At 39.5% G+C, this 21524-nt stretch overlaps 1 protein-coding gene across 1 annotated transcript in view; it reads left to right on the forward strand.

Moving 5' to 3' along the window:
- ppp3ca (protein phosphatase 3, catalytic subunit, alpha isozyme) overlaps nt 1–7701 on the forward strand; it is a 36229-nt gene extending 28528 nt beyond the window's left edge. The window contains exons 7-14 of the mRNA XM_030781731.1: nt 2684–2761; nt 2959–3053; nt 3885–4010; nt 4436–4513; nt 5121–5205; nt 5364–5461; nt 6083–6133; nt 7523–7701. Of these exons, the coding sequence (XP_030637591.1) occupies nt 2684–2761; nt 2959–3053; nt 3885–4010; nt 4436–4513; nt 5121–5205; nt 5364–5461; nt 6083–6133; nt 7523–7701 (790 nt within the window). The remainder of the gene's footprint in view (nt 1–2683; nt 2762–2958; nt 3054–3884; nt 4011–4435; nt 4514–5120; nt 5206–5363; nt 5462–6082; nt 6134–7522) is intronic.
- The last annotated feature ends 13823 nt before the right edge of the window (nt 7702–21524 follow it).

The raw sequence follows: 21524 nt of genomic DNA on the forward strand, positions 1-21524 counted from the left end.
CTCTATCTGAGCGAGTTAGCCGGTGTGACACATGTGAGGGATGACTGGTCTTTCTAAGGGGAAATAGCCACTAAAGCCTATCATCACTCAACCTTAGTGCCCAAGATTTGCACACGCGTTCACACACAGAGAAAGACAAAAACACAAGGGTGTGAGTAGGTCTGTACGCTTATACACACTTCTCTCTCTGTCTTTCTCACACACAAACACACACACACACATGCGCGCGCGCACACACACACACACACACACAAATACCAAAATACATAGAATGAATGTCTCGGTCCTCAGTAACCAAGAAGAAAATAGCTATTAATATTAAACAGATATTAATCAGTCAATACCAGTCAGTGATTTATGATACTGTACCATTTTGACTGATGTTTATAATAACATAATATATTTTATATGAAAAGGGAATGTTGATTTATATATATATATATATATATATATATATATATATATTTATTCCAGAGAACAGAGAGCATTATCCATTAATTATACTGGCTACAGCAGCTCCACTGTCAAGTCTCACCAGCGTGCAGAAGAGGCTGGTCACACATGAATGATTTCGAAACACACAAACACACAGAGCGCACAGTGTTGCCATGCATTTTCATACTCATCTGCATTATGTAAGATTCAAAACAAATGCACGGCTCATTTTATGGTGGTATAGTCGGTGCTCTTCTATCTGACTGTTTGCCGTGTTTCAGCTGCTTCCTCACATACAGACAATTTTCATATTTCATGAGATCCGCTCTCTCATCTCTTTGTTCTTTATTAACGGTGTATCATACTCTCTGCTGAAGCAGATGTATTAAATCGAATACGAGTAAATGAGTACAGTACATATGAGACTATGACAGAGAGATGAGGAAAACGGACGGTGGAACAGGCGATGCCCTCGTTCGTTTTGGGTTTTTTTGTTTTTGTTTTTGTGAGTTTTTTAGACATATAGCATGCATAATACTGCGGCCAGTGCCCGCACAGCAAAGCAGCGCTCCACCATCTATCTCACAATTCCCAGGGGCTCAGCAATGTGGTGTTGCTATGGTGACTACGCTCCGCCTGCTGAAAAAAACTGGAGCTAGAAACAGAGAGAGAGAGAGAGAGAGTGAGAGAGAGAGAGAGAGAGAGAGAGAGAGAACCAAGAAGAAGGAGTCATATGTGGGAAGCAGAGAAAAAACAGTGGAGCTAGGCTGTCAGGGCAGCCAGCCTCCTATTAACGCTCAGCTCAAAGGAGCGCGGAGCAGAGATGATTTTAAGACACAATCTCCCTGCCTCTACTGAACTGTCAAGCAAGAACTGGGCCTGTTTGAAGATGACATGTATTTTTTTTTTTTTTTTTTAATCCTCTCACACGTTGAGTGCGCTCAGGTAGCTCTGGGCGATGTATAAGCTCCAGTAAGGACTCTGCACCAGTTTTATCACTTTTGATTAAAGTTAACCGGAGTCACGGCTTTTTATTGTCTTTAACAATCAACAATGCAGCCTAAGGCAAAGGATGTGTGTAGAAAAGCAGTCCATTCACAGTAAACGTCAGTGTTGGGCTCTCAGCAGGTAACAGTGGTACCGCTGATTTTCACACTGTGGCCAGGCATTAAGTACGTCCTTCTTGTACCAGCTTGGTCCTTCCTTTGCTTCCAGTCTGTTCTTCAGGGCTTGGATTATACAAGTTGTCAAAAATGTCACACAGCTGCTGCAGACTGGACCCTGTTACATTTCTGCCATGAACAGCCTGTTCCATCTGAAATACAAAAGATGCTCTGCTGGATTCAGGTCTGTAAAGGCCACCGAAATAAAGTGAACTTGCGCTCATGTTTCGCGAAACCTTTCTTAGACAAAACGTGCTTTGAGACACGCTGCATTATCCTGCTGGAAGTATCAAGATTGTATTTTGAGGTATCATAAGGTAAAGAGAAAAACTGTAGCCATGAAGGGATCCAAGTGGTCGGTAACAAAGCTCAGAAATGCTTTTGCGCTCAAGCGGTGCTCGATTTGCATCAAGGGACATAATGTGCCAGAAAATATTCCCAGCACTATCACACCACTGTCCCCGGACCGTACCTGTCACGGCAAGCAGAATGGGTTCATGTGTGGGACCCGTGCTGCTCATGCCAAATCATGACCCTGCCATCAGCGTGATCCAACAGGCACCTGGAATTTCTCCCAAGTCCCAGTTGTCTCCCAGTCCAGCTCAATTATCCAGTGCTGGTGACTGGAGTAACTGCTTAGTTTCAGGTCACTACAGTGGATCCTGGTTTGATCATCGGCTTTTACAGCCCACCCATGACGAGCACAGACAGCCTTTGAGATGCCGATCTGCACACCATTGTTTACTGCACCGTTATTTGCCAGTTTGTGGCCCATCTGTTAACTTACACAGTACTTACCATTCTCTTCCCTGTAATACCTAAGAAAGTTCTCCACTCTGCCCCTCGTGGCTGTATGTAAAACTGCAAGCAAGGAGATGATACCCATGTTTCAGTTGACTGGTTTTGGAAGGAGGAACGAACAGAATGCAAGATTAATGTTATTCATCTACCTCCGCCTGTCTCTAACCCTCTTTCTCTGGTTCTTTTTCCCTCCCACGATCTCTCACTCTCTTTCTCATTCTGTCTGTTTCAATCTCTCTCTTTCTCTGTCTCTCTCTCTTTCTCTCTCTCTCACTCCTGTACAGTTATCCAGCTGTGTGTGAGTTCCTACAGAATAATAACTTGCTATCAGTCATCCGAGCACATGAGGCACAAGATGCAGGGTATGTACACCAATCACTCCTTCCATCAGCTCTGTCTCATGAGCATTTTTGCTATAGATTTAATTTCATGAGAATACACATGAAAGGGCTCCATTCTCACCCCCCCTCTCACCGCCCCTATTTCTGTTTCCCTCTCTTTCTCCCTCTCTCTCTCTCTCTCTGTGTCCCTCTGTTTCTTCATGTCTTGTCACTCCCAGATATCGGATGTACAGGAAAAGCCAGACCACTGGCTTCCCCTCACTCATCACCATCTTCTCTGCCCCAAACTACCTTGATGTTTACAATAACAAAGGTACGTCAAACTGCCCCATGTTTTGTTGTAAAACCCAGTATTGTGTGGTGAAAAGTGGTAAAGAAGACCTGTTTGGTCTGCCTGTGTCTGTGTCTGTGTCTGCCTGTGTCAGTGAATATGTGTGTGTTTGTCGGTGGTACATGGTATACTGGGAGAGAGAGCTAAAGAAGGAGAGACATGAGCGTGGGAAGGGTTGTCAGCTTGAAAGACTTGCTCTTTGTGGCTTTATTTCCCCTGATGGAACAAGGTCAGCGACTGAGGGGCCCGACAGGGCCATCTAGTGGAGCGTGATTGTACTATACATACACATAGACATGCAGAGAGGGAGAACATAATACGGTTTAATCACACTAAGACTGGTGCTTATATCCAACTTTTTCAGTGTTTTCTTTTGTTTATGACCGAACAGACTTATAGTGGATGTTTCTGCTTGTTCTAGTATCAGTTGTATTGTTAGTACCAATTTACTTGAGATTTTGAGCTGTCAGAACCTGTCTGCCTTCTATTTATAGATTCATAAATGAAGCAGTCAGGTTTGGAGGGTGAGCACATTTCACAGTATTGATTTGATAATGTGGAGTGTTAAAGGCTTGCTCACAATGTGGTTACACATTGTCATCACTGTCAGCACCAAGGGAAGGATTCTTTTCATGAGAAAGGTGTTTTTATCCATTGTAAGAAACCTAATGGACCAGGAGGATGTAAAGATTCATATCACTAAAATAATATTCTTTCCACTAAATATGTTGGCAAGTTGTGATGACGTGCTATGCAGTCTGTAGTGTCTGTGTATTCGCACTTATCACCCAGTTTCTTTACCCTGTCCCCCAGCGGCCGTTTTGAAGTATGAGAACAATGTGATGAACATCCGACAGTTCAACTGTTCCCCCCACCCATACTGGCTGCCCAACTTCATGGATGTTTTCACCTGGTCTTTACCTTTTGTTGGGGAGAAAGGTATGGGCCACACTCAGACCACATGTACATTATATACAACAAGAAAATGTCTCTGCTCTTAGTCTTTCACCTTCAGCTTCAGGGTGTTTAGGTATATATTCTTAAGGGTCAGACTATGTCAACTGGAAGGCAGTCCTCCTCACTTAGAACGCCTTGGTTTGCAGGATTTAGTATCAGTTCTACACCTGAATGAGAACATCACCAAAGTAAGTGAATGTTCACAAAACAATCAGCGTGGAATAATCCCAGAATCAATCAGTAGACAGAATGTGATTTCGAATCAAGACCCCAGATTTGATCATAGCTGGATTAGAATGACTATATTATTGATTTTGTGAGAGCAATTCTTCTATTACCATATTACGCATTGAAATCCAAATCAAAATGCTTGACTCACCCCCCTCAATCCTTTGACCTGTTCCCAGTCACAGAGATGCTGGTGAACGTGTTGAGTATCTGCTCAGATGATGAACTTATGAATGACGGAGACGAGATCTTCGACGGTGAGATGCTTCTCTTCTTCTCTACGCTACAACCATAAACACTGCTCTGGCCTTCACTGCCTGTATGCGCTCATGAACAAATTTGACTCTTCTGAGTGGATTATGTTCTCCAAAAGCATTCAATTATAACTTCTACATGCAGGTCAAATTTGACTTAATTGTGCTTTTCTCAGGAATTATTCAACATTACTGGTATGTTGAATAATCACTGGTATGTCTTCATCCCTCTTGATTTAGGCAAGCAAGGGCTTGGTTGTTGAATCGGGTTTACTAGGCCTGAATTAGTCTTTAATGAAAAGGCACTTAACTATGAAATTGTGGTTGTGGCTTTCAGTGTCTGCTACACTTTGCTGTTAATGGAAAATCATGTCCTCTGATTTTTAAGATTGTCTGTATGTAGTGATTTATTATGACCATTGTCAATTAGTTGTAAGCATACAAACTGCCCTCCAGTAATAGGTATCATTTGCCATCTAATGAATTCTAAACTGAAGCTGAAATTAGAGAAAGGTGTGCGGTCAAGCAAAAAGCAACATTTCCAGAAGTTTCTCCCTGCAGTGTATTTGTTGGTGCAGTCTAAAATCCTTGGCATGTTCTCCTCTTGCAGCAAACGCAGCAGCAGCCCGGAAAGAGGTGATCAGAAACAAGATCCGTGCCATAGGAAAGATGGCCAAGATGTTCTCTGTGCTTAGGTAAAGACACACTGTATTAACTCTCAATGACAGAGATGAAAATCTACATCAAGTCGGGAGGGTTTTACAGATGTAATGAGTGGTGTGTTGTGTGGATACATATCTGTGTGATACATGACAGGTACACTGACTTATGATGTTCTCTTGTCCTCCTCCAGGGAGGAGAGTGAGAACGTACTCACTCTGAAGGGCCTGACCCCAACTGGGATGCTACCCAGTGGAGTGCTGTCCGGAGGCAAACAGACATTGCAGAGTGGTGAGACCCTAGTTATATTTTCTCTGTCTTTCTCTCACTCATATTCTTTTTACACAGCCACTGTGTCTGTCCCCCTCACTCTCTTTTTCCCCTCTGTCTTTAACTTTAACTCCTTTTTGTCACCCCTTCTTTCTCTGTTTTACTTTTCTTTTCTACTTTCTACTACATTCCATCCTCCCTCGTCTCTCTCTCTCTCACTTCATTCCCTCCCACTCTGTTTCTCTCTACTTTCCTCCTGCATTTTCATGGGTCTTTAGTGTACCTCCAGGCTTTGGGGTTTTGGTTCTCCCCTTACTCTTTGAGGAGCCCCAGAGTTTGGACAGCTGTGGCTTAGTTTACTTGCAGCAGGTCCTTTCCTCCTGTTGCTGATAGACTGAGCAGATCACTGAGTGTCCTGTGAGAGTGTGAAGTTTTAGACAGGTCTCTGTTGCGTGTCAGCACGACTGATAAAGTTCTGATGGGTCTTTTATGTCCATAACATTTAAATTTGGAGTCTGACTGTGTGGTTGGCCATGCATGTGTATCGTTGACCATTCGTGACCGCTCGGTCTGCATTTGCTTGCTGCTTGTTGCATGGCTTGTTTGGTTGTAACTTGCCCCCACTGCTCTTCCCCCCTCCAGCCACCATTGAGGCCATTGAAGCTATCGAGACAGAAGCACACGATGGAGAAGGTAAATGTAGGTCCCTCTCATCCTCAACGCCTTCTCTTCCTCACCAGTGCCACCACCAGATACGGAGATGCCTCAGGCTTACCATTCTTCAGCAGATATCAATTGCCTTCATTGACAAAACCCAGCACAGGGACAGACATGAATGAGAATTGAGTAGCACATTAGGTTACAGTATGCTAAGAGAGGGCATTGTTTTTATCTGGTAACAATTTGTTCTTTTGTGATTATCAAGTATCTTCAGAAGTGGATTATTATTCTGTACATTTCTTTGCTTAAACTTCTGGGCTAAAAGTTCCATTAGCCTTCAATAATGTAAACTTTCGGCCCTGGTCAGGGTGTGGTTTCACACTAACTTCTAGAACACCATCTGTAGCCCAGGACTGACCTAGCTCTTTTCTAGAATGTTGTTACCAACAGTATAACATCTGGACACAAAATACTGTTCAGATGCAATATAATGTAGATGCTGGCACAAATGTGAAAATGGTGGCTGTTTAGCCCAAAGTTAAAGATATCCTAGATTTTTTTTTTTTTTTTTTTTTTACTTTGCTGCATTTTAAGTATAAGTTTATGAGGTAATCAAAAAGAAATCTCTCCCATTATTCATTTAGATTACATTCGTTAATTAAAAAAAAAAAGTACAAATGTTACCAGATACTTGCATTGCCTCTTCTCAGTGGTTATAGTATAGTAGGAGAATGTTCTTGGAGAACAGCATGATGGTCTGAGATTTCGTACCATGCCAAGGCATGACTGTTTATTTAGCATCTTGGGCGCTGCTTTTCCTCTGTACTCTTTCTTCTGCCTGATTTTCATGATGGGCATAGCATGTGGAAAGTACTGCCAGTAGCCTAACTCTCAGCCAACCATGGTGGGTCAGACTTTTTACTGCATTCTTTCACCCTCACTTTAAAGATAAAGGAAAATCTCAATGTTACAGATACGGTGAGAACAGAGATCCAGGGTACAGAGATATTGACTTTTCTCCAGCAGTTCACTGACCAGAGATCAGGAGTACAGAGAAGGCTAGCAGTGAGATTGGTATCGGCTCCATTAGATTAAATTGAGACTAGCATTGGTTCACTTAAGGATAGACCAAGAAAAGAAGTGAAAAATTAGTGCTGGCCTTCGAGTGTTCTAAGGCATCCTTTAGGAGATTTAGAGTCAGACACGTTGAACTAATCCACTAGCGCACACTAAAATTGTGATCACAAACATTACTCAATGACTGGCCATGTAGATGTTTTATGCACAGGTCAAGTTAAAAAACATCCACTCATACTAAATAAATTGCTAAAGAAAGACTTTAGGGATCTTTTGTTGGGTTTTTTTGTCATGTTCAGTAAGCAGAGATTTGGTGCTCACTCTGGTTTCTGGCACTTTCCGCAGCCATCCGTGGCTTCTCTCCTCAGCACAAGATCAGCAGCTTTGAGGAGGCAAAGGGCCTAGACCGCATCAACGAGCGTATGCCGCCTCGTAAAGATGGCGTCAACCACGTGGGTCACTCCATGGGCAAGATGACCATGTCTGAGGCAAATGGCACAGATGACAACAGTAACATCCAGTGACACCGCGGTTCCTGGACCCTGTCACCAAAAAAAGCCCACACTAACACTTTGCCAACAATGGCAGGACATCAATTTAATGAGAAAAATCCAACTGACAGTAACAACCTGTGTGCATCCACCTCTGCTGCAATGTTCAATTAGAGGAACCAATCTGAGGCCAAATCCCTCAAATAAATGGGTTGAAGTGGCGGTCTCAATTTTGTTTTTCTTTTTCGTGCCGCTAGGTTTAGCATAAGCGGGTATACCTTGCCAATTGAGCAAACTTCAAGGGTCTGTGGAATGGGGTGGAGGAGGATGGAGTTTTACTAAGGGGTTAGGGAAGAGACCAGCCAATGGCTTCAAGTGGGGTGCTCTCCCTATTGGGTGTGCCTGCCAATTCCTCTCTGACTCCACCCACAGACAGAATAGGTGGGGTTTTGGGGATTAGAACACTTTAAGCCTGATCCATCAAAGCTCATCAGAGGGGGTGACCAGACTATACCAATGCCACGCACACATTTTACAATTTTCTTTTTTTTTGTGTGTCTTTTTTTTTTCCTCATGAGCCCAACTCATATTGAAATAATTTATCTGTTCAAAATGTTTTGCTACTGGTATTGATTAATAAAAAAATTGAAATGAAGGAAAAAATATGTTTGTAAGAAAAGACATTCAAAGAGTAAAATATGTATTTACTAATATTATATGTGTTTTATTACTTGCAATGCAATCTTACCAGAGAATTTTTATTTATTATCTTTTTCTTGTGGGGAGAGGGGATGGAGATGCCATGAACCTGCATGGCAGGTGGAGTAAGGGTGCTTGTGTATGCCTGACTGGAGACTCTTCATTGAGACTGAGGCCCCCATAAGGTCCTGAGGAGAAAGGTGCCGCTGTGGAGGTTGGGGTTGGACCTGATTGTACCTGACAGACACCTGCTTGAAATTTAAAGAGAGAATGCACATATATTATGTTTTGCAAGGCACGCACATACATACATACATACATACATACATACATATGACATGTGTGTATGTGTGTATGTGATTCATAATAGTGATGGACAATATCAAATATGGAAGGCAATGATTTTCTTACAGCATCAGTGGTGCGAAACAGTGCACCAGTGCATGCAGTTGAGTTCCTTATCGATATGTGAAATTATATTTGTGATGTGTTTTCAATATAGTAGATCTGAATTATTTCCCTCCTGAAAATTGTTCTATTTTCTTTATATATATATATATATATATATATATATAAATTCACATTTTGGGTCTTGGTTCCATTATTTTTTAGCAATGTTATTTTGGTTTTTGGTGTTTTATTTTTCTATTTTGTATTGTTTTTGCTGTATAGGCACTTGCGCTCTCTTTGAGTTGTGACGCCTTGTGTTTTTTGTTGTTGTTTTTTTTTCCTTTTCTGTTTGTTCAGTTGGTGTACAGAACTTGTTCAATAGTGTGAATGAACATATTACTCAATGAAAAGCAACATTCAGGCTGCTAAAGCATGATCGCATGGTGTATTCAAATGTAAACAAATTGGACACAATGAAAAATTCTGTGTCTCACTTTTAAAATGAAAATATATAAATACATATATTCTTGATGATATTATTCTTACAATTAAGCTTACAGTCCTTTTTTTCCACTGTTTGTTTTTACTTTTACTTGGTTCAGATGTATGGAGTTTGAAGAGTGCCCCCCCAAATAAGTAACGAGTAATAAGTGAATCAGTAAAGAATTTGGAAATGAGCACAGAAAATAATCAATCAGTTAATAAAACAAAATGTAATTCCATTTGGAAGCAAATAAATTAAGGAGACAGTAGATACATTTATTGTAGGTAATAAATAATAGATAAATTATGAATAAATTTGGGAATATGACAATTGTGCAAAAAAAGATGACTGAATTTTTCACAAAATTGATGCTCCACTTTACTTTTGCTTTTCCTCTGACTTCATGTATTTGCCTTTGCTTGTATTTGGCTGTATTTACTTACTTACCATATTTTTGCCTCTAAAAACGGCCAGTCATGTTGTCAAGACAAGTGGTGGGTAGACAGCATTCTAAATATGTGAAGCAAACAACCAATCTTTAATGTTGCTTTCACATTGCAACGTTAGTCAGCAACAGTTCAAAATTATCCACAAAAAAGCAATGGGAGAGATGAAAGACTCTGAAGGACTGAAGGACTACAAAACCATACTTCTTTGTCTTACCTTGAACATCACTCCATGACAAGAGTGGTGCTTTTAAGAGTGAAGCAATCAATATATTAAGATACAGCTCTTATAGAGGACAAGCTAGTGTCTGTGTCAAACTTAGTCATTATATTGGATCATACAGAATCTTCTAGCTATAGTGTCAGATATAGATTTCTCCTAGAAGTTTGACTCCAGGAGAGTTCATGTGCCAGTTTTCACAAACTACAGCAGGGTTTTGTATGACTCATGACTTCAGAGACAAAAGGCCATCCTATGAGGAATGGTTCCCTAGGGCGCACCACAGTGATTGGCAGTTTCTTTCGTCAGCATGTCTTGAGGTATAAGAGGACACAGAGAGCTGGCATGTCCTGCCTTGGCCCTCTCTTCTATTGCAGTAGTCTATCTCATTTAAGTTGGAACAAAACCATAACACAACTGTGTTTGTATTAAAAGGTAGATGCTTCTCCAAAGCTCTCCCTCAGCTGTAGCAGTAGGCTAGCCAGGGCAGCTTCCCTACCAGTGCAGTCTAAACACAACAAACTTGAACAAACAGCCCTCTAGACCAGATCCTCTTGCTATTTGAATAAACCAACGAAATTGCTAGTTAGCTCACTTTCAAACACAAACTGAAGATTGGTTAGCAAATCAATCTAAAGCAAATCATCAATGAGTGATTTGTAACAATGTCTAGTCTCTCATCATTTACAAGTTTTATGCATTGCAGTATATGATATATGGTGTTTATTTATTGATTGATTGATTGATTTTTTGTATTATCCACATCGTCATTTAATGTAAAACTGCATTTAGACTATAAATGAAATGTATTTCAGTAGCTTAATCTGACATATTCGCATACAGACAGAATGTTGATTAATGTGTGCTGTCCCTGTTAAGTACACTAGCTATATATGGACCTACTAAAAACTGGGTGAACAGCTGCAGTTGAAGTTGTCAGCAACTGCAACCATGATCTCTTTAATTTGTCCTGTTTCACCCATTGCTGTTAACCATTTAAGTGGCGGCTACCTAAAACACCATTTAGAAGAAAAAGTGGGTACTTACAAGAAAATAACCACTCTAATCACCGTGATGTTTACATCTGTAGAGCATGATTGATATTTTGTAGGAGCAAAAACTCATGAAGTAAAAGGAAAAGCAAAAGCAGGCATTGTTAAATAAATTGTCTTTTCATTTTACATTTGGCATAGTTATGATTTTAGGACTAATTTCCTTTTATGTATTACCAATTGATTTTTTTTCTGAATTGTTTTTTTAACTCATCAGTTTATTGATTAATTGTTTTTCTCAGTTTTGATTTGCGGATTACTTGTTATTTACATGGCGCTCTGCACCCTCCATATAGATGTGGTTTTGTTTTTGAAGAAAAATTTTAACTTGTGACCTTTTTTTTTGGTAATTTTCATGGGAACTGAGTTTTGGCATTTGACTTCCTAAATGATAACACATTGTAAGCATGCCCTATGGGACAAATCACTTTTTTTACTCTTGAATAAAATATGCATGGACAACCAGTGTCTTTTCAGTTGGTTTATAGAGGCAATTTAAAGAGTTTTGCTGTGTTAGAGTCATATTAGTGCCCTCATATGAACTCTGTTGGTATCTGTATGATGTAAGCTGCTTCTACAGTCCCACCCATATGATGAAGTAGAATACATGACATGATCTGCCAGAATCAAGGAATCTTCTATTTGTTGCATTGGATGCATAATGGCGCCAGCTGCAAATGAATGTGTGGAAATAACAAGTTGCTGCTATGTTGCTGCAACTGCTGTTCACATGCATTTTTGTACAGCCCAATGTGTGTGTTTAAGACTTGGTACTGCTTTTAATGGTATTGTTGCCGCTCCTAATAACAGCTGATCTGATCTAAATCATAGCCAAGTGGTCATTCTATGTTTATCTTCCATTAGGGTATTCTATCTGCTTCCTGCCATTCTTCCACAGGAAACTCGTCAGGGGCCACAGCAACCTCTCCCTTAAACCAGGACATGGTACTCAGAGAAACACATACACACACACTGTCGGTTACCACAATGTTTCCAGGATGGCACAGGCTTACTCCATGGTCAGAACAGGAAACTGACTCTGAAGAGCCTCATATTACCTCACACACATATGCGCAGATGGTTTCAAAGCTCTCAAACGCAAATACGCGCACACACGCACACACACGCTTTCCTGATTTCTTCCCCCTCTTTCTTCACTCTTTCTCTAACATATTTTTATGAAGGGTCAGCGTTCTTAGTGCCAAGTAATCCTTAGCGTTTACGTCTATCACACGAACAAGTGCGTAGTACAGATAAGAACAGCTTCACTCTGGATTTAAATATGAATCGAGGCTTGTGTCCATTTAAAGTCCTGTGGGTGACCCTATCCTTCATCTCAGCAGGTAGGTCAAGGCTGGGCCATTCATGTCCTTTCTCTCTAATATACTTAATATGACTACAATTAAAAATTTTTTTTTACCAGTTTCATTACTGGACAGACCATGTTTAAAAGTCGTTAAGTACAAAGGGGTATGTCACAGATGGATACAGAGTACAGGTAATTTAAACTTATCCGACATGCGATTTCTGCTGCGTGGATCCAGACATCGTAAAACGTGGGGGCTTCTGTTCCGTTCTGTTTTCATACAGTATTAGAAAAAGACAAGTATGTTGCTAATAGCCTGTGCTTGCCAAACCAATCACTGGAAAAGTATTATAAACATAAAACATAAACCGTCTTCCTCTGTTCTAAACATGACATTAGTTTCCTGTGTACGTAAAAGAGATACATTGACTGACTCTGTCTCATTCTTGTCTGATTTTGACTTAATAACCTGGCCTTGTACAGCTGGCTCAGATGTCTATACTTTTAGAATATTCTCAGGTCTCGTATATCTTCATATAGTCTTCGGGAGTTCGGTGTAGATGTTTATTGTAACTTTAACACGTTGGTGTAGATATAAAAAGACATTTATGAGTCTGCCATAGACAAATGGAAGTTCCCTGTTCTGGCGTTAAACCATTAAATCATATTTTACAGATAACAGCGTGGCTGGCTTTACGATTTCCTCGTGGAAAGGCTTGTCACTCCATTGTGGCCACATACTCACTCATTGTTTCCAGTTAAGGATGTTAGAGAATGTGCTGAAGCAAAGCCAGTAGAATGAATCAAATTTCCTATCAAGAGATCTAGAGGATTTGTTTTAATTAATAACAAACGAACTTATCGAAGTTTTTCTGACATTTAAAATATTTCTGAAATATTAAAGACTTCATACCTAAACCCTATAAAGTCATCTTATCCTTCTTCTACCTAAAATAACATTTATGTATAATACCTATAAATAGATTATATCATTCAAATGCACATAATGCTACTTTTTGTTGTAAACTTATCTTATATCCTACATAGTTTATGTAGTAGTTTTGTAGAGAAAAAAGGAAAATGCCTGAAATGTTTGCCAATATGGGTACCTGGGGAAGAGTTGGTCATTGTTAGGAGGGAAATCAACTGATAAAACTTACATTTTAGCATATTAAACAGTGCTAGACACACACTTGCTCAAAACTTAGTATGATGCTATTTACCACCTAATGGTCAACTGATTTGAAATTTTGTACAATACTCCTCAGTTGAGGGGTCAATGTATTCATCCAGTTTGAAAGCTGTTTCTGTGACATGCGTTAATGATGATACTATATTTGGCAAAGACTGTATAAAGGCTTCATTTTTTGCTAATTATTGAAATGGCACTATACAGACTTTTTAAAAACCTAACCTGATCATGATCAAGCGAAGAACCTACAACTAGTCCTCAAAGATAAATTTTGCAGAAGGTTCAGAAGATCTTTTGCAACATCCACTAAACTAACAATAAATGGCATTATGGGTAATCTCCCTGGATCACTTAAAGGAACCCAACATCATCTTGTTTGGAAGTGTTCACTTGCCTTGACCCAATAGTCTGGGTCATCAGGATCCCATTTCCCCATACCCTAGCTCCAGTACTTATATTTTTCTCCAGTTCAATTTTAGAATAGCAAAGTAATAATGAACAAGAAAGAAAATAGGAATAGAAAAAGAATAATTACCATCCAGTACCACCACTGCTTTGATCCCTAAGAGAAACCTTAATAACTGGGACAAAGACAAGTTATCTGTTGCAACAGGTTCTTCATTTACAATAGTGTTTAAGATCCCAAAGGACTGACAATTGTCAGTTCCATGGCCACACTCAAAAAGATAAATTGTTAGATGTACTTAACCCAGTTATGTCAACAGGTTCCACGTAAATGAGTTGAGTAGCATCCAAATAGTATTATAGTAAAAACAACTTAAGTGACTTAAATTAATCCAACACTGGTGAGTTAACTAATGATTAAAACATTTTGTTAGTTTGTATTTAAGCAAAATGCTCACACAGAACTTAAGTATTCAGGATCAGTTTGAACTGAAATGGCATTTTTAAGCTCAACTAAACTCAAATGTGCTTTCCTTCAAGTAAAGGAAATATGGTGGTTTCATTCAATAAAGTTCTGTCAGACTTGCATATGAGGATCTGACACTTCAATAGGTCATTGACCCTGATGAGCCGTGACGTTACCACCGCTTGTTTGCCTGCCCTCTCCAAACATTGACATACTATTATTAATAAATAGGCCTATGCAAATGCTGCTTTGATTCTGCCATGATTACCATAATCGTGAGATTCTACATTAGAGGTGTTCAGTCATTATCTCACCGATGGTAGCGTCACACCATTGGCTTGTCAGCCAAGCACTGCACTAAATGCAAAGTCGTGGTAATGATGACTGTTTAAGCGTTCTCGTTTTTAAAAACTCTTTTCAGTCGCTGTAGAAAATTCGATAGATCGAATGTAAGTGGAGGCGCCCCATAATGCACAGCAGCGTTTATATTACCTAATCCAAAATTGACAGATATGTAGAATGTTTCACTGACCTAATGTACGCAATCTTAGTCATTTTGATGCAAGACTTTTTTTAGGTTAATGAAACCTAACAGTCTCACTTTTCACAGACAAACATGAAGGAATTGATCAATTTCAACTTAATTTTACCTTTTTGTACAAACAGCACTGACATTTCTTTTTTTTTTTTTTTTTTTTTTTGAGTGCAGGTATATATAGATGTGCCACTTTCCTTATGCTCCTGTATAATAGTCTCTCCTCATGCTAAACATTTCAACACCTCTAGATTTTTGTGACTCAGCTGCCCACAATTCTCATTCATTTCTGGATCACGGCAAACAAACCGACGCTAGTGTTTACTTAGCTTAGCTTGATTAAGCAGTTAACTAGGTATATAACCAGTTCAAACCAAAGTAATAAATTTGGTATACAAAAGTATTTAAAGCCTTCCTAAGCACACTGAGAACTCTCAAGCAGTAGGTATTTACAGAATGCAGTACAGTCAACATGTTGTAAAACTATTAATGAACAGCTCATGGAAAAGAATGGCTCATGACAAATAATTTGGCTACAGTTTCTTTGATTAATGGTGGCTAAAGAAGTTAAAATAAAGCTCTAATGCCAGAACGTAGATAAATAACACTGTGGAAGATTAAGTCCTTCACATTAAATATTGTGGTTGTTCATTTTGTCAAACTTTTGTTCTTTTTGCCTGCAGATTGTGATGATTTCAGGTCTGGGTTACAGTACCCATAGCACATAAAAGTCCACGAATGGAGTACTTAGTACTCTCCCTAAACCTAAAAGTAGACACAAGTGAATCTGGTGATTAAAAAGTCAGAAATATTTTAAAGAGATGGGTTCTGACACATTTTTGAATGTGTCTAGTGGAGAGAGGCAGTATGGAGAAATCCACATGTAAATGTCCATGATTGCACACACACAGTGAACAGGTCCTCTGCATTTAACCCATCCAACACACCAGTAATGAACACACACACCAGATGCAGGAGCAGTGGGCAGCATTGGTGTTAAGTGCCTTGCTCAAGGGCACACAGCCGTGGATGCTGGTTCTGAGAATTGAACCAACAACCCTCCAGTCATGAGCCCGGTTCTCTAACCTTTAGGCCACGGCTGCCACCTTAGCCATTATGTTTTAGTCAATTACATGGCTGATGTAACAGCTAAAAAAGAACAAGAGGGGGGAAAGCAAGAGGGGGGAAAGTTGAGGTGCTGTTATTGGTAAAGAAATCTCTGGATGTTGCAGGAGAGGTGGGATTGTATGGATAAACCAGTTTCACCAGCACAGAAGGGAAGAAATAATGTTATCTAGGGCTGAGGTTTACACACACACAGCACTGAAGTCATTTTTGAGGTTTGTTGGTATGTGCGAAAGTGGGTTGTGTGATGTACAGTACGGGCAAGAGTGGGGCATGAAATGGTATGTCCTAAATATAATGTAGTAGATTCTACTGTCAGAGTTAGAGACAATTTAATAGCAGTGGAGGAATTTTGTAGGTCTATAGGGCATTATTTCAATTTCTTTTAAACACAAGACCAGAGAAAAGAATCTGACCTATGTCAAAATCCAATTCACACTCCAGCATAGTTTTCGGCAGAAATAAACCTTTTCTGTTGGCTGTCAGCTGCCAGAAAAAAAAAACAATAACCTTAGAGCAGAGGAAGAACTAACTGTGCTGGGTTAGAGCACTCTCTGTGTTTTTGAAATTCTCTGCAAGACATCAAATCAAAGATGTTACTGTAGTGCAAATGGAAATGGAAACCATTAACTCTGAGCAGATGGATACAAAAAATTAGGCTCCATGAATCAGAGCTCACACTGACCTCCCATAAGAATTCTTCTGGTCAGAGATACACCTGAATAAATAGGTGACATCTTATTTGGACAGAGGCAATGTGAAAGAGCTTTGGACTTCACAACTGCAAGATCAAATGAAGCACTCTTTTGGACATTATTCGTTCTCATACTCCTTCAGTCATATACTCGTATTAAATACTCAAGCGTTCACACAAATAGATGAAATGCTCTTGCATATGCAAGTTCTCATGCGTAATACATTCAGTGTTTCCACACATAATGTCTCACAGTCTTCTTTTGCGTGTATGGATCCTGAGTAAAATTAACAAAAATATGAAAAAAAAGAAAGAAGAACTGTCACTACCTAGCAAGTAGAAAAAAGAAGCTTGTCTGCAAAAGTAATATCATAGTGTTGATGTGGAAGGACATGACCGTGAAGTTAGTTTAGCAAATGAACCTCTTAATAAACTGGCCAGCTCTGAACTGACTGGAGTGTGTGTGATGTTAGAGGCAGTGGCAATAAAAGCTGGACACCAGGTGTAGTAGGTGAAGTTCACCAGTGAGATGGCCAGGGGGGATCTGATAAGACACAGATCTGAGGCCCCACTGCCACTGTCTGAAAGTACTACCAACTGGTGAAGGCCTCCTGGCAGACAACTATCACTGTTCCCTTGTCTGAGCTGGTGAGAGGATAACTCCATAATCCTGGTACTGGACGAGTCCATAAAACACTGCAAAAGACAAAGGATCTCCTTAAAGAAGCACTCTGTGGCCTGATCGCTAAGTTCATACTTTTGAAAAAGAAATCTGAACAGAGAACATAGAAATAGAGATCCAACACAGAATCAGAAACATAGAAATCAGAAAAATGAATATGAGCATTCATTTTGTCTGTCAAATGCACTATCCGGTTTCAAATAACATTGTTGCTTACTTATTTCAACACTCCACACTACCATGTCAGAAGGAAGTTCAACCAATCCAGTGGCTCATCAAAATGTCTCATTTACAATGGCCAATGGGGGCACAGTGACTGTGACTGCTACAGCTATTACCCAAACCTTATTAATCAACACAGGTTACCTGCCCCTGAGAATTTCCAAATATTCTAACAATAGACAAGTAGTGGAATCTAATAACTGATTAGCTTGTTTTTCTCTTTTTTGTTGGCAAATCCATATGCTACATTTGGTTATGATACTAAGTGAGGAGTAGTACATAGGTGCAACAGATGTGCTTTATTCACAGGAAACAGCTCCACTCCCAGTGTTTCACAGCTCAGTCAATCCCCCAGCTCATCAGGTAAGAAATATGAATCCTCTTCCTGTAGCATAAAAGACTGATGAGGCATTTCTAATAATATGTGAAACCCTAAGTCATCATGTCACTCCTTTATAACACCACAGTTTGAATAATATTAGAGATTTGTTAATTACTGATGTTTCAAGTACATATTTTCTGGATCTGAAAATAACAGGATATTTTGGCTAAACCGATAAGTGATGAAAAACTGTTTGGGCTACTATGAATGATCTCAAATAAACCTTAACAGTTATTAATTACTCCTAATAATATTGACAGTGTATCAAATTGCCATGAATAATTATAGATTCTGGTGTTGACTGAGCTACAGGTAATGTGCTGATAGGTACATGCAAATATTGCAGGACATGCTTACATCACCTCAGGAGTGCCAACATCTGTGACCCCCCCTGCTCAAACTCCTACTTCATACACAAGACCGAACCCTAACTTAGACTCTAACACTGATCCATCAGGTTAGCCAATTCCAAGTCCTCACATTTTTTAGTTATATTTGGCAAGAGTAATATATGCACCATGTAATTTCACTTTAGAAATCTCTGGCAGACTGTTTGATTAGTACATTAATTTAACACAAACAGCATATCAGTTTCCCAATACATCTTTTTTTTTTTTTTTTTGGCCATGCGCAGTTGAGGATTCTGGGTCAACAGTGGTGTCTTCAGTGATTGTGACCACACAGACTTCTACAGGGAAATCTGCTGACGGGGTGACGGAAGCTTCTGCCACCCAGTTGCCAGGCAACAGCCTCACTGTAGTTGCCTTTGGTATATTTATTAATGACTTGATGATAACGTCCACACACATACACACATTCATTCTAAAGCTGATTTTAGGGAATGGTTAACTGACAGTATTTTTTTGTTTTTGTTATTTTTTGTAAATTCTTGTTCTCCTTTGGGCTTAAATATTTTTTTTTCCCCAGGGGTGATAAGTTTTATACTCATTTTAATCATCGTCATGGTGTGCCTTGTGACAGCTATAAACCTCAGGGGACGGTGTAATAATACAAAAGAAGAGGGTGAGGTTTTGTATGTCTGAATTTGTTTGTAGATTACTGTGTGAGTCTGCGTGATTTGTGTATGCATGCATGTGCCTGCACATTTATTTGTGGTTGTATTTATACAAAAACTAAATATTCTCCTATTACATTTCTAATTATTAAGGTATAAAGAGCTGTGAGTCTGTGGTGTCTGAGAGGTAAGAATGTGCATACACACTCATATATGAAAATCCATTAAAAAAATATATGTAATCGCTTTCAGTCACACTAACAGAAAATCATGTATTTTGTTCCAAGCAATACAACAACCAATGGAGAGAAGGGGAGTATCCTACTGGTGTCCATGAGGACATTAAACACAGACACAGGTAAAAAGATGACAGTGATAAAATTAGCTGCCTGTTTAAGTTTTGGGACATTTGGGACCGGCTGTTGTTAAGGATATAGTAATGACAGACATGTAGGGCTAGACCTACTGAAGGAGTCATTTCTGACCTTCTCCTTCATCTTTCCCCAGACATGGACTCGCCTCAGGTCTCCTCTGTTCACAGTACCATCCTGGACAGTGAGGATTAAAAACTCAGCAAAAACCTACTCAACACCAAAATCAAGATTTATCTCAATCTCAGTCTCAATTACAATCTCATTCAGAACACATACATCTCCTCCACTGGAGAAAAAAACTGATCATTCCTTAGACCCTTTCAATGTCACTATGCAATGCAAAGATAAAGATCTTGTTTGGCAAATTGTGAATGAATAATTTACAAATCACAAAGTACCTGGTGTGATTTGATATGTCAATAACAGCCTAAAAGGCTCCACTGACAAGACAGTACATGTATAATCACATTTTTCACTGATAAATAATCCAATGATTAGCATTCTGGGACCCATAACTGTTCTGTGTACACAGCTGCCTCTGCTATATTGAAGTGCCTCAATTAGCTTTACTGTGCTACTATTTATACAGAATAAATTATCGAGAAATGTTGTCACTCAATAGTGGATATATGTAATCCTTTGCAAATTTCCACCTGACATGTTTAATATTTAATCTGAAGGTTTAAGAGTACTGTTGAATACAGTGAAGGAGTTTGAACCTGAATCCAAGTTAAATAAACCTTTATTAAGGAAGTCAGGGTGCCAGGAACTGATTTGGCCTACAAAAAACCAACAACAACTCAACAAAGACAAATGGACGTTCAAAGTCAATCCAGGAAAGGGTTGTTGGAAAGTATCTAAAGGTGTGAGGATGTTGAAAAATTCCAAGACACTGAATATCTCCCAAAGCACAGCAAAGAAGTGGAGAAAAAATATATAGCCAACTTCTGACTCTGCATGGAACGGGGCATCATTTAAAACTATGTATCCGGGTGAATTAGGGAGTTCACCAAGAGCCCTACAACTCTGGAGAGATCCCAATTTTCCATGGTTAAGATGAGCAAAAACTATGCATGCAAAAATAATTTTTCAAGAAATGGGCAAATATGTGAAGTCCAGATTTATAGGATTCTGCAATATTTGGATGTTTACCAAAAAATATACACTCACAGAAATAAAAATACACACTACACAGAAACTGCACTAAAATACTTCAAAGTTATTTGAAAATAACATAGCAATGTACATTATGTGCAATAGTAGTATATGTAAGTGTACAATCGAATTGTGTTTTTCTGCCACCCACTTACTGCCATGTGCACCTACTAGTACCTGCGATTTTGGAGACCTCAATGCTGTCCAACACTTTCCATCTAACAAATTTTATGAAAACACTGTATTGACTCAGTAATGAATAGGTAAATTGGGGGAAAAATCCAGTTACACTGCAAGTGAATTTACATGCACCAAGATTTCTGTATTTTCCTTTGTCTTTCTTATTGGGACCTCTAAGGCTTTTAAACTTCATGGTTTGCTGTTTATCCCAGCCATCCCAAGTCCGTTCTGTGTGGAGTCCACATGTTCTCCCTGTGTTTGCATGGGTTTCTTCACACCACAAAGACATGTATGCCAAGATTAGCAACGTTGACCAAGGCACTGGCAAAAAAAAAAACCTGGGGGGGGGGGTATTCCAGAAAGTGGGTTTAGTAAGAACTCAGAGTTAGTTAACACAGAGTAAGTAGTACCTCCTAACTGAAGAGCCCTATGGCTTCATTCTCCAAGCTAAACAAAGTCGTGGAGGCTCTTCTTTTAGGAGGTTTACTACTTGCTCTGAGTTAACAAATTCCAAGATTTCACTAAACCTGCTTTCTGGAATACCCTCCTGAAGTTGGTCCTCAGGCGCTGGCTCCTGTCCACTGCTCCGAAGTGTGAGTGTGTGTGTGTGTGTGTGTGTGTGCTCTCTGGTGTTAAGATGGGTTAAATGCAGAGGCTGCATTTCACTGCTTACTGCTCAGCGTGTGTATAACAAATAAAGTTTTTCTTCTTCTTCTTCTTCTTCTTCTTGCTGTGCTTCATGATTAAAACTGTTCACGTGTTGCGACAGCTGTACCTTGGTTGTGACACCAGTGTTGTTTGGTAAGGATAAACTGTGCGTCATGCCATATAT

The sequence above is a fragment of the Chanos chanos genome, chromosome 8, assembly GCF_902362185.1.
Source record: "Chanos chanos chromosome 8, fChaCha1.1, whole genome shotgun sequence".
NCBI classification, from domain to species: domain Eukaryota; kingdom Metazoa; phylum Chordata; class Actinopteri; order Gonorynchiformes; family Chanidae; genus Chanos; species Chanos chanos.